The following is a 13,878-nucleotide window of genomic DNA, read 5'->3' on the forward strand; positions in this document are numbered from 1 at the left end:
GTTGATGCCACATACCTGTAAATGCAAAGTCACTGCAGTTGAGCAGCCGTACCACCTCATCAAGGCCCTGCCAACTTCGCCGCTCTAGCACCTGGGAAGGTATAAGCACTGTTTTTAAGGCTACAGACAATATCAGGCTTAGGAAAGGAAGCGCACAGCAGCCAGACTGTCACATTTCTTGCTCATTACTCAAGTAGCAAAAAGTTGAGACAGAGCCAGGTGTGGTGGCTCACACCTGTAATCCCAACACTTTAGGAGTTTGAGGCGGGGCGATCACCTGAGGTCAGGAGTCCGAGACCAGCCTGGCCAACATATAGTTGGCCTCGTCTATATGAAACCCCATCTCTACTAAAAATACAAAAATTAGCTGGGTGCAGTGGCACATGCCTGTAGTCCCAGCTACTTGGGAAGCTGAGGCAGGAGAATCACTTACATCCAGGAGGCGGAGGCTGCAGTGAGCTGAGATCACCCCACTGCACTCCAGCCTGGGTGACAGAGCAAGACTCCATCTCTCAAAGAAAAAAAAAAAAAGTCAAGACAAGTTAGGGACCAAGAGAAAGCAGAGACAATGAAATATGAATGGGAGCAAGAGTAATATGCTCTTACCTGCTCAATGATTCGGCAGCTCAAGGGCACATAAGCACCACTGAAGACGTAAGCCATGTCTCGGGGCACTTTCAGATCATACTCGCCGTCCACACGTGGGATCTATAAGACAAAGGGACTTGGCCGGGCGCGGTGGCTCACGCCTGTAATCCCAGCACTTTGGGAGGCCGAGGCGGGTGGATCACAAGGTCAGGAGATCGAGACCATCCTGGCTACCACGGTGAAACCCCGTCTCTACTAAAAATGCAAAAAATTAGCAGGGCGTGGCTGCAGGCGCCTGTAGTCCCAGCTACTTGTGAGGCTGAGGCAGGAGAATGGCGTGAACCCGGGAGGCGGAGCTTGCAGTGAGCCGAGATGGCGCCACCGCACTCCAGCCTGGGCAACTGTGGGAGACTCCATCTCAAAAAAAAAAAAAAAAAAAAAAAAGACAAAGGGACTTCATTAGGCAAGTGACAGCTCAGCTCCCTAACCCTTTAAAGGGTCAGATAAAGTGGCACAGCCCAAAGAACAATTCTTATTTCAACAAAAGGGAGAACCAGCAATAGCCCTGAAAAGAGAATCCGTAACAGAAGATAGCAGTTTCTGTTCAGTAACTGCCAGCTCTCTGGAATGAGTTCCCATGCACCATTATTGGATAATGTGAAGGGGCTGGAGAGACAGGTTCTCCTTTCCCTGTCCTTAAGGGACATGGGATATGGTTGTCACTGAAGCAGCACTTAGAATATTCTCTGGCATTGGCAGGTGCTTGTTACATGTTGATTAAATGAATGAATCTACCATGCTATAAGACTACCAAACAAAAGAATCTTTATACACATGAAATGACAAAAAGGTTTTTGTGGATTCAAAGTACTCCACAATGGGCCAGGCGCAGTGGCTCATGCCTGTAATCCTAGCACTTTGGGAGGCTGAGGTGGGTGGATCACCTGAGATCAGAAGTTCGAGACCAGAACTTCTGAGGTCAGAAGTTGGCCAACATGGTGAAACCCTGTCTCTACTAAAAATACAAAAATTAGCCGGGTGTGGTGGCATATGCCTGTAATCCCTTGGGAGGCTGAGGCAGGAGAATTACTTGAACCTGGGAGGCAGAGGTTGCAGTGAGCTGAGATTGTGCCACTGCACTCCAGCCTGGGCAACAGAGCAAGACTCCATCTCAAAAAAAAAAAAAAAAAAAGTACCCCACAATGGAATGAACCCACTGTCTCCCCTAACCATCCCTGTTCCACATACCAAATTCAGCTTTTTGCTGATGGCACGAAAATTGCTCCTCTTGGCCAGAGAACTGAAAGCATCAGTAATCTTTCCTGGGGAAGAAATCTGTGTCAGGTTTCACCTAAGGTCTATGGATTCATGACACTGCCACGGACAACACCATTCAGGACACAACAGCACCAATCACATCCAAAAACTCTCGGAAGCTGTTCAACTACAATTCCCTGGAACTCCCACCCTTCTCCCCACCCACAGTCTTCCCCCTCCTACAGGGTACCAGGTCTCTACTAAATGCAATCCACAGGGTAACCCAAGTTTATTGGTATGTGCTTTGGAGTTAAACTGACCTAACTTACTAAGGGACCTGGGACAAATCACTTAATTCTCTTTTTTTTTTGAGACAGAGTCTCGCTCTGTCCCCCAGGCTGGAGTGCAGTGGCACAATCTCGGCTCACTGCAAGCTCCGTCTCCTGGGTTCAGGCCATTCTCCTGCCTCAGCCTCCCGAGTAGCTGGGACTATAGGCGCCCGCCACCGCACCCGGCTAATTTTTTGTATTTTTAGTAGAGACGGGGTTTCACCGTGGTCTCGATCTCCTGACCTTGTGATCCGCCCGCCTCGGCCTCCCAAAGTGCTGGGATTACAGGCGTGAGCCACCGCGCCCGGCCATATCACTTAATTCTCTAAGCCTCAGTTTCATCATCCATAAAATGAGGATGAGAAAATTTACCTCACAGAGTCTTTGTGAGGATTCAATGAGAAACTAAAGGGCTCAGCACATGGTAAGTGTTCACTATGTGGAAACCACTCTTACTGGCAGACGTAGTAGTAATAATGGTAATGACATTAATAGGAAGGAATCAGTCCCCCTTCTCCAATTCATTCTGTCCCTCCCAGCGTGCTGCCTGTTGAGAGAAGTCAGGACAACAGCTGGAGTAGGGGTCACCTGTGCTCCCTGCTTACCTGCAGCCTTGTCGGTCACCAGCTTGCTCACTTTACTCTCCACGGCTGTGAGGGTGTCCCCAGGGGCCTGCTCTGTTAGGAGCCCAGCTCGTCTCAGATTGGAGAAGGTTAGCAGGTGTTCAGGGCCATAGCTCTGAAGAAGATGCAATTAGACTATTTACTGAGTGTCTGAAGAGCATCTAGCACTGTCAGGCACTACAGAGGTGAGAGAGAGAAGGACTATGTAGCCTCTGCTGCAGTGTGAATGAGCTCACACTTTGTTGAGATAAATTTTCACATTAGAAATAACCAAACAGGGCTGGGAGCGGTGGCTCATGCCTATAATCCCAGCACTTTGGGAGGCCAGGGCAGGCAGATCACTTGAGGTCAGGAGTTTGAGACCAGCCTGGCCAACATGGTGAAACCCTGTCTCTACTAAAAGCACAAAAATTAGCTGGGCATGGTGGCTCGTGCCTGTAGTCTCAGCTCCTCAGGAGGCTGAGGCAGAGAACTGCTTGAATCTGGCAGGCAAAGGTTGCAGTGAGCCGAGATTGCGCCACTGCACTCCAGCTTGGGCGACAGAGCGAGACATCGTCTCAAAAAAAAAAAAAAGAAATAATTAAACACCAAACGAAGAAGAATAAAAAGCAGCATGAGACTTTAGAGACCTATGGATGTATGGGAAAGGCTTCCTGGATGAAGTAAGACTTGAGAAGTGCCAGGAAGGAAAGCTGAATCAGTGCCTCACACGGTGCTAAAATGAGAGAGACTCCCAGGAGTAAGAACTCACCTCTGGGGCCAGCGCTGAAATGTTTAAATTAAATTCTCAGCACTGGCCATGCGCCGTCAGTGTATGGGGTGAAACAAGGGTAGAGGGCAGAGAGGCGTGGTGAAAGGTGACTCTCCCTAGTAGCTCTAAGAGGGAGGCCTGAATGGAAACAGGAGGGTAATGGAGGCAGGAAAGGGGCCACTTCTTTTGCCTCTTTCAAAAATGCCCAGTAACTGCCCTCCACCAAGTTCCCTCAAGAATACATTCTCCAGGCCTTACCTGCAGATACTGTGTTTTCAGAGATCGGTAATCCTTGGGGATCAAACCTAAGAGTGAAGAAAGTAAGACAGGTGCATGAGAAAGAGGCCGGCAGAGGCACCCTAAAATGTACAGATCAACCAGCAACGAATGCCTTCTTCAGGAGGAAGGATTCAGTAAATGTTAACCCTGCAGAGTATACAGTTGGTTCAAATTTTAAGCTTGCTTACTGAAAGATAAAGCCTAGGTCTGGGAGCTCCCAAGAAGGCCTGTGAAACATAAGGGTGCTGAGGAGGGGACACTGGAACTAATGGTGATCATAGTGGGATGTGGGGAGGATGCAGCAGGAGGGAGGAGAAGTGATGACTCATTTATTTATTTATTTATTTATTTGAGATGGAGTCTTGCTTTGTCACCCAGGCTGGAGCACGATCTTGGCTCACTGCAACCTCCACCTCCTGGGTTCAAGCCATTCTCCTGCCTCAGCCTCCTGAGTAGCTGGGATTACAGGCATGCACCACCACGCCTGGCTAATTTTTGTATTTTTAGTAGAGACAGGGTTTCACCATGTTGGTCAGGCTGGTCTCCAACTCCTGATCTTGAGATCCACCTGCCTTGGCCTCCCAAAGTGCTGGGATTACAGGCATAAGCCACTGCACCTGGCAGACTCATGCATTTCTTCCTGGCTAAGGGGCAGTTCTACTAGGAACTGTTTCACAACTATTGAGAAATAGGAAAAGTGTTCAAATGAGTTCCAAAAGCATGGTCTTATATGTTTTTCTCCATCGAGGTAAGAATAACTGGGATTCTAACTATAGTAAATGAGATTTAGAATAAGCAAAATACTTCTCTGGGTAAAAAGCAACCTTCGGCCGGGCACAGTAGCTCACTCCTGTAATCCCAGAACTTAGGGAAGCTGAGGCAGGTGGATCACCTGAGGTCAGGAGTTCCAGACCAGGCTGGCCAACATAACAAAACCCCATCTCTATTAAAAATATAAAAATTAGCCTGGTGTGATGGCGTGCACCTGTAGTCCCAGCTACTCGAGAGGCTGAGGTGAGAAATCGCTTGAACCCGGGAGGCGGAGGTTGCAGTGAGCCGAGATCGTGCCATTGCACTCCAGCCTGGGCAACAGAGCAAGACTCTGTCTTTAAAAAAAAAAGAAAAGGAAGAAAAAGAAAAAGAAAAAGAAGGCAACCTTCAAGAATATTCACCAACTGGAAGACTTCAACAGTGAAAACAAGTTGCCACGAAAGTTACAGAATCTGGGATTTTAGAAATGTTCATGAAAACTAGCTGGGCATGGTGGTGCACACCTGTAGTCCCAGCTACTCAGGAGGCTGAGGCAGGAGAATCACTTGAACCCACGAGGTGGGGGTTGTGGTGAGCCGAGATCGCACCACTGCACTCCAGCCTGGGTGACAGAGCGAGACTCTGTCTCAAAAAAATATATATAAATAAAATAAATGTTCATGAAATTAACTTGCTGTCCCTTTTTCCTGGAATGTATCTTTATCTTATTGAAAATAAGGACAGATGGAGTGATGAGAGAAACGCCACTCAGCTCTACACCCCTGCAGTCCTAAGATATGACAGGGCTCTAGGGTGGCCTGGATGTGGTCCCACTTAGGGCTAAAACAATAAATTACCCTGTGTCCTGGTGATAATTCACCCCAAACAAAAAAGAACCCATGAAATTACAGGGAAACATTCTGTTTGCTAAGACATTTGCCTTAGCCTTTCAAAATCACTTCTTCTGTCCCTAAGACATAGTTTCTCAATCTGACATTCTCATCTTTAGTCTTTTGGGCTCACCATTCTCAGTGATGGACAAAAGGCACATGAGGCGCAGGCTTTCTATAGGCGACACCTGCATAGGAAGAAAGACTCAAGGAGGACTGAAGCTTCACAACACGTGTTCTTTTCCTTCTGCTTAAGGCTGATCCCACCTCTAAACGCCATTCTTGGCCCCCACAGCCCTCCACCTGCGCACCTGCCGGTCTATGTGTTCCTCAATGTAGCTGGTGCTCTCCCGGATGTTGAACCCCTCTAGCAGTGCTGTGAGAAATCAGAGGAGAGCCTGTTACTAGGGGACCAGCTCAGCTGTTGCCATCTATGCTAACAGGTGTCTGTCTCCCCATCTCTTTCTCCATCCTTGGGGTGGGTTAAGGGACCCCGAGGACTTCTAGCAGGAACCAGCATTCCACATAGCCAGTGTCAGCTGGAAAGAGCCAGAGAACATCTTTTAAGGGTGGGACAGGGCTGGGAGCTGGGGAAGTAGTTACCATGCTCAGTCTTGATTAGCTCTTGGAAATCCTGCTTGGTTTTCTTCTTCATGATGGATTCACAGGCCCCAATATCTGCAGGTTGGATAAAGGGAGCTGACATATTCCTGTTTCTAGAAAGATGTCCCTTTATTGTCCAGAAGAATAAAAACCTCTTAAGGCAAAATCCAAAAGCACTTCTTCCCACTTTACACCAAATAAGACCATATGCGTCAGATGAACAGGGATCTCCTCCTCGGGGTAATGGTACTCTGGAGCCTTCCCCGGAGGGATACAGTCACTTCCCCTCACGCCCCTCAAGCTGAAACCTACGGAGACTCAGCAGGCGGTGCTCCTGTTTCAGGCCCTTGAGCTCCTGGGACACGAAATTCTTCATCTGCTTAATGTCCATGCCTCTCCGGCGCTGTGGGAAAATTCCCAAAGGTTAACCCCCCAACCTCAGACATGAGAAACCACCACCCTCCCTCAGTTGTCATCTATCCATGAGAAAGGACAGGGAACCTGTCATAATATTAGAAGGAGAGTCCAAGGGCAGCAGCCTTGGGAAGCCACTGAGGGAACAAAACAGAGGACCAGGGCTTGGAGCCTCACATCATACTGGGCCTGCAAGTTCCGGGCCTTCTGGCTCAAGAAGCCAAAGACATTGGAGAAGTGCTCATTCCGAATCTCATTAAACACCTGTGAGGGGAGTAAGACAGGAACAACTTACTCTATCGGAACCATCACTTAGCAGTAGAATGACAGTACGGGAAGGGTGCTCAGGTGTTCTGGCAGAAATACAAACAAAGCTGAGCTGGGATCCATAAGTCCATATCAAATGCCTACTCCGTGCTCTGAGGTATGCTCTTAATTGGTGGGGAAACCCTCTCTCCCACAGACTCAGCCTCCCCTCGCAGCGCTGGGGCCCACAGCCTGGTATAAGCAGTGGCCCTAGTGGGGGCCCATTGCTAGCACCCACACCCTCACCTTGTCCTCGGCATTGAGTAGCACCTTCAGGCTCTTGTCACAGGATGTGACTTCTGGGCCAAAGTCGACACTCCCTTTGAGAGCAGAGGGACAGTTATTAGGATCTCCAATGAGGACTTCTCCTACCCTTCCCTGAACTGCCATAAAGGTCCTCAAACTATTTGGAAGCCAGCAGTTCATTCAGGGTCTGGGTCTCTCCCACAAGCCCTGCCATGTGGGAGGTGCCAAGGCTGATGACCACATCCATCTTGCCAAGATGCAGAGGACCATGGCACTTACCACACTTGATGCGGAAGGTGTCATCTACTAGGCCCTCGTAAACCACTTGGGAGCAAAGTGCTGTCACAAAGTCCACATCTGAAACAGAGATCCCTGACCGTGAAGGTTCTCCCTGACCCAGCCTTCTACACAGCATGCTCAAGGGCAGCTTTGACACTTTCCATAGGGCCAAGGACCCACGCTCCTCAAAGCTGGGATTCACAGCCCTAACCTTAGGATTTTAACTTTGCCACCACGCTTTCCATATTCCCATGTCTTCTAGGGCCGAAAGATGACAGGAGCGCTGGGCATAATTTACCTCTGTCCAAGAGAAAGATATGTCCAATCTCTGGCCTTCGGCCCTTGGTTTCGCCATCCTCCTCCTCCTCCAGGTTCCTCCACAATTCATATGCCATCTGCCAGGGCCCAAAACATTCTCAGTCTTGTGTCCAGGTCCCTACTGCAGCCAACCCCTTCCATGTGATACTTCCTCTTGTCCCCGAGACAGGAGCTAATTATTCACAATATGGCCCTATCTACTCCCATCTGTGTCTATCCTTCCCTGACACTCTTCATACTGGTGAGAAGATGTGTTACTCTGTCCCCAAAATGAAAAGAGATTTAGGAATGCCACCCAGGAGACCCTGGCTTTTGCCTCTCTGTTAGTCACACAAGTTCTCCTCTCTGAGGATCTATTCCAGAACAACGAAAGCAAAGAATACACCTTATATCACAGATACCCTTGGATAACCTCACGTGGGTATGCAACAGGGGAAACAGGGTCTGCTGGGACAACAGTACTGCTAGTGCTCTTACCTTGGCGCATCTGCCAATTCCATAGCAGTTTGGAAAGGGTCCATAGAGAGTGCTGAGAAGGTGTAAGGCCTGAGCCACAGTGTTGATCCAACGCTGATCTCCTTCCTGCAGGGACCACACAAGTCACAAAGATATGAATCAACCCAATAGGACCATTTGGAAAGTGGTTAGCCCTAGAAGCCCTGGAGCAGGGTGGCAGGGTCTGGGGGATGCTTGAAAGGCTCATTTTCATTGGCTCCACAGGAAGTCCCACAAAGACCAATCTGTAGCACTCAATCACTATATCACTATGATAAATTACTTGAGTTGGACAAAGGTTACATTGGTATTTCTAGCCCTCTGCATCCCACATGTGTCTCCATCCCCTGATGCCAAGACCCAAGGGCCTCTGCATTTACCAGAAAGTAATCCCTGAAAAATTCTGGTAGTTCCATGCTCAGCAGATCCACATCAAGAGGCAGCAAAGAGAAGGCCCATTCATCACAGCTCACATCTGTGGGGACACAGAGCATCAGCCTCCCTGTAGAAGGTACTTAGCTCCATGTTAAGAGGGAAGGTCCGCCACAATCATGCAACAAATATTTGAGTGCCTGCCACACGCCAGTACTGCATTAAGCAATAGAGGCTCAAAGAAGAATAAGACATAGTCCCTGCCCTTAAGGAGCTCACAGTCTGATAAGGAAAGGAGATGCGACCACAGCAGCCTGTAACACAATGTGGTAAGTGATGGGTTTTTACTAGAGGGCTGACCAAAAGTGCCAAGAAAACGTTCATTCATTCATTCATTCATTCATTATTTATTTATTTAGAGACTGAGTTTAGCTCTCATCATCCAGGCTGGAGTGCAATGGTGAGATCTCGGCTCACTGCAACCTCCACCTCCTGGGTTCAAGCGATTCTCCTGCCTCAGCCTCCCAAGTAGCTGGGATTACAGGCATGCACCACCACGCCCAGCTGATTTTTGTATTTTTGGCAGAGACAGGGTTTTGCCATGTTGGCCAGGCTGCTCTCGAACTTCTGACCTCTGATGATCCGCCCGCCTTGGCCTCCCAAAGTGCTGGGATTACACGCGTGAGCCACCATGCCCAGCTTGCTCATTCATTATTCAGCAAATATTTACTGAAAGCTGCCTACATGCAGGACTATATGAACACCAGAGATACAGCAGTGAGCAAAACAGACATGCTCCCAACCTTCTGGAGCTTACAGTCTAGTGGGGGAGACACACCAGACAAATTATGACACAAACTGTTAAATCACGGTTGTGCTCCAAAGAGGTCAAACAGCAAGCTGTGAGCACCATATATTAAAGGGCTGTAACCACAACTGGTGGTGTAGGAAAGACTTCCCTCAAGAAGAGAAAATTAAGCTTAGAATTTGCGTAAGACTTGGGAAGGCAAAAAGCTGTAGGATGGAGAACATCCTGGGCACCTGGAAAAGCATAGGTAAAATCCCTCTGGCTGGAGGGTGGTGAGTCAGGAGAAGGAAGTAGCACACAATGAGGCTAATGGGACAGGCGGGGCCAGACTGTGCAAGGGATAGGAGGCATGTTGGGGATTCTGGGCTTTATTTTCAGCTGCTGCCAGATTTCCAGCAAGGAGTGCTGTGATCAGGTTTGGGCTGTGTGGAGAATAGCCTGAGAAATACACAGAGGGGAGGCCCAGTTTTTCCTGTGGGAGCCTTGGGAGGTGAGAAAAGAGTGGTTGGTCATTTCCAACTCTAAGCCCTGATATTACTTTCATACTACCCCAATAGTGTTCTATCTGTCTGTCTGTCTATCTATCTGTCTATCTACCTACCTACCTACCTACCTATTTATGAGACTAAGTCTCACTCTTGTCGCCCAGGCTGGAGTGCAATGGCGTGATCTCGGCTCACTGCAACCTCTGCCTCCTGGGTTCAAGCAATTCTCCTGCCTCGGCCTCCCGAGTAAGCTGGAATTACAGGCGTGCACCACCACGCCCAGCTAAACCAGCTAATTATTGTATTTTTAGTAGAGATGGGTTTTCACCATGTTACCTGGGCTGATCTCAAACTCCTGACCTCAGGCCTCCCAAAGTGCTGGGATTACAGGCATGAGCCACCGCACCCAGCCCCGAGTAGTGTTCTAATTTGTGGTCCTGTTCCCATTCCCATTCTCAGGAACCTCTCCTCCTGCTACACTAACAGGAATAAGACCAGGAAAAGAAAGAGCTGGGGGGTGGAGAACAACAACAGTTTTTTCTTCTGTATGTTCTCTGTCCCTTTCCACTCACATTCATCTCCTCTCACCTCCATAGATTCCCTCTTCCTCAAGCACCATCTCACATGCATAAAACTGAAAGAGAAAAGGAAATTGATTAGTAACCACCTTCTTCTCTGTTCTATTTCTCTGCAGTTCCTCTGTGGTCACTGATGAGGACAATAATTACTGAACCCAGTGAAAGAAAAGAGAACCCAGACTCTTAGATCTAGAAAGGACCATTAGAATCATCCAGCCCAGCACTTCATTTCTTTCTCATCCATTTAATTTATGTTTGAGTAAATTGTTTCTTATCTCCCTGAGAGAATGGAAGAACTTTACAAAGGAGAAGGAATTCAGCTGTCTTCGAAAGGTAAGTTGTACAGGCAGAGATGAGAGCAACGGCATGAAGTGCTCTGGAAATTGTGGAGGAGCAGATGGGAGCAAACGATCTGTACAAGGGAGAGTAAGTTCTGTTTAGGACATGCCCACAGGACCTCTGGAGACACAGACAAGGACTTGGGATTAAGTAGCATATACCCTGTATTTAAAGTGGATGATGTGGCTGGGTGCAGTGGCTCACTCCTATAATCCCATAACTTCGGAAGGCCGAGTCAGGTGAATTGCTTGAGTCCAGAAGTTCCAGACCAGCTTGGGCAACAAGGTAAAGACCCCGTCTCTACCAAACAATGAAAAATTAGCCGGGCATGGTGGTGCGTGCCTGTAGTCCCAGCTACTCAGGAGGCTGAGGTGGGAGGATCATTTGAGCCCAAGAGGTCAAGGCTGCAGTGAGCCAAGATTGCGCCACTGCACTCCAGCCTGGGCAACAGAGTGAGACCCTATCTCAAATAAATAAATAAAAAAGTAGATGGTCTGTCCAAGAGAAAAGAACACACAGAGGAGAGCTAAGGACAGGACCCTAGGGAACACCAAGATGAAAGGGGGCCAGAGTACAGGACCTGGCAGAGAAGACTGAGAAAGAATACTCAGAGAGGTAGGGGCAGGAGAAAACAGCAATAGTCAAGGCAGAAAAGGTCAGAGTTGCAAGGAAGGGTGGGCAACAGTGTCAAACACCAGGGAAGTTAAGTAGGATTAACATTAAATAGATACCAGTGGATCTGACAACAGAGACCTGAGGGAGACTTGATGAAACGATGAAGGTGGAGATGAGGAAGCAGAAGCAGTGACAGTAGAAGAGTCTTCACAGAAGCCTGGCCATGAAAGAAGGGGGAGTCCTGAGAAGAGATGAAATGGGGGACATTGTTTAGAAGGGATAGACATGGGTGAAGACCAGAAGAGAAAGTCTACCTGGTAAAGCAAGATAATGGAGAAGGAAAGCAGAAACGGGGTCAAGAACTGGCATGGAACAGCTCATCTTCGAAGGGAAAAGGCCACGATCTCTTCCTCCTTTGAGGTAAGTGGGGAAAGGGTGAATATTTGAAAGTAATAAGAAAGAATGCTGAGGGCACTCACATCTGATAACGAGATGACATTATTAACAGCTAATGTTGTAAGCCCTTAAAATGGATTAGGCATTATTCTTCGTGTTTTACAAGAATCACTTGTCTTCATCTTCATACTAGCTCTGTGAGATGTAGATCAATGCTACGTGCTCCTTGTTTTACTGTTATGCAGAAGAATTCTATTCCTCCCTCACTCATTTCTGCCAGGAAAACTGAAATCTACAGGCCTGCTTTTAACTTTTAGTGCTAAGTAATGGAATTCCAGAGCCAGGTCTGAAAACTGCCAATCTTCATAATTAACAAAGGAGTCTCAAAGAAGAGAGAGAGATGCCTCCTAATATAAAATTAGGTCAAATAATTTGATTAGATAAGGTGTTAAGTGGAGAACACTCATTAAAATACCAATTTTGTTTTTCTGTGTAATATAGAGACTTGTAGGATTATTTTAACTTGTAGGATTATTCCCTGTTAATACAAATGTGTCCTTGGCCAGGCGCAGTGGCTCATGCCTGTAATCCTAGCACTTTGGGAGGCAGAGGTGGGTGGACTGCCTGAGCTCAGGAGTTCGAGACCAGCCTGGGCAATATGGCAAAACCGCACCTCCATTAAAAATACAAAAAATTAGCCAGGCATGGTGGTGCACACTTGTAGTCCCAGCTACTCGGGAGGCTGAGGCAGGAGAATTGCTTGAACCTGGGAGGCGGAGGTTGCAGTAAGCCAAGACTGCGGCACTGCACTCCAGCCTGGGTGACAAAGCAAGACACTGTCTCCAAAAACAAAACAAAACAAAACACCAAATCTGTCCTTGGAAGCATAATTTGAAAAAAAAAGAAATGGTTTTGTAAGGGTCCAAGAACTAGAAATTATTGCTATGACTCTTTTAATAGCATTCAAAAGTACCTATAATTCTGAGTGGTTGTCCTACTCAATAATTTCTTGCCCTGGTAATAATACTTCACATGTTTGTATTCCTAAGCATATTATCTTAAGATAAATATTTATAAGATTGTGCTATCAATCTTCAGGTGACATTCAAAGGAAGGTCACTGGTTCTTTCCTCTTATTCCTTTTACAGAAGGAGAAAACAATATAAGCCTAGGGTCCCACTTGATTTCTTATTTCGACAGAGACTCAAAGTCATCTCACTTAAATTAAGAGATAGGTACTATTATCAACTCTATCTTCCAGATGAGAAAACCGAGACACGGAACAGCTTAGTACCTAACCCAAGACCACACAGGTAATAAGGCCTCAAGGGTGGATTTTATCCAGACAGCCTGGTTTCAGAGGCTTCAGTCCTTAGTTACTGCTTCTATTTTCTCTAGAATTTTCTTAGAAAGATTGAAAAGTAATAAATTCTGTTCTTCCTAGTCTAGTTTCTACCTTCTCTAAGTATGCATGCACTACTTGCTGTAGCTTTATAGGCCTATGGTTGGCAAGGTAAAGGCCTGGAACGTCATTCCTCCCAATCACTGGGATTGAGGATGAATGTAGCTGATGCACAGGTGAGAGGGGAGCTCAATGGAATCAAGAAATGGATAGACTATGATGGACCTCCAAATATGTACTGCAATTATTGAGTTAAAGATGGAAGAGCTCTAGCCTGGCTATGCTAACTCACTGTGTGAGCATGGGCTTCAGTTCCCTCAGCTGCTCAAAGTTGGGGTGGAGTAAAACAGTCTCTAAGGCTCCTTTCCTGTGCAAGAAAAGGCTTTTCCAATACATGGTGGCATGGTTCTAGTAACCTAGGGGCAGCCCAGTCACATCCCCATAAGCATAGGGGATGGGAGGAGGGGGGTGATGATTTATCTAATTTATTATTAAAGAGGGATACAGGGAGAAAGTCATTGAAAGCCGTAACATTGTGCACCATTACTATACTAGAGTTTGTGTTAGGGATACAAAGCAGGTTCTACCTCGCAAGTGTGAAGCTTTTCATTTAAAAAAATCTACGTAGAGGCCGCCTCACACAATTCCACAACACTTTATTTGGGACAGTATGCTGGCAGACCCTCTGCTAAACAATTGAAGATATGTAAATGAAAAGACAGTGACAGGTATTTTGTTCAATCATACATAATTTG

The 13,878-nt window shown here is 47.2% G+C and overlaps 1 protein-coding gene across 5 annotated transcripts in view; it reads right to left on the minus strand.

Annotated features, from left to right (window-relative positions):
- VPS33B (VPS33B late endosome and lysosome associated) overlaps positions 1 to 13,878 on the minus strand; it is a 33,104-nt gene that overhangs the window by 1,229 nt on the left and 17,997 nt on the right. For 4 of the 5 annotated variants that reach the window (XM_050797654.1, XM_050797652.1, XM_050797656.1 and 1 more), the window contains 16 exons: positions 10,382 to 10,427; positions 8,509 to 8,603; positions 8,111 to 8,215; positions 7,614 to 7,710; positions 7,316 to 7,393; positions 7,037 to 7,110; positions 6,662 to 6,748; positions 6,383 to 6,473; positions 6,071 to 6,145; positions 5,779 to 5,843; positions 5,601 to 5,655; positions 3,807 to 3,853; positions 2,780 to 2,912; positions 1,837 to 1,910; positions 607 to 708; positions 16 to 91 (listed from right to left, as the gene is read on the minus strand). In XM_050797654.1, the coding sequence (XP_050653611.1) occupies positions 16 to 91; positions 607 to 708; positions 1,837 to 1,910; positions 2,780 to 2,912; positions 3,807 to 3,853; positions 5,601 to 5,655; positions 5,779 to 5,843; positions 6,071 to 6,145; positions 6,383 to 6,473; positions 6,662 to 6,748; positions 7,037 to 7,110; positions 7,316 to 7,393; positions 7,614 to 7,710; positions 8,111 to 8,215; positions 8,509 to 8,603; positions 10,382 to 10,427 (1,300 nt within the window). The remainder of the gene's footprint in view (positions 1 to 15; positions 92 to 606; positions 709 to 1,836; positions 1,911 to 2,779; positions 2,913 to 3,806; positions 3,854 to 5,600; positions 5,656 to 5,778; positions 5,844 to 6,070; positions 6,146 to 6,382; positions 6,474 to 6,661; positions 6,749 to 7,036; positions 7,111 to 7,315; positions 7,394 to 7,613; positions 7,711 to 8,110; positions 8,216 to 8,508; positions 8,604 to 10,381; positions 10,428 to 13,878) is intronic. The other variant, XM_050797653.1, reaches the window with a different exon arrangement.

The sequence above is a fragment of the Macaca thibetana genome, chromosome 7 (assembly GCF_024542745.1).
Source record: "Macaca thibetana thibetana isolate TM-01 chromosome 7, ASM2454274v1, whole genome shotgun sequence".
Taxonomy (NCBI): domain Eukaryota; kingdom Metazoa; phylum Chordata; class Mammalia; order Primates; family Cercopithecidae; genus Macaca; species Macaca thibetana.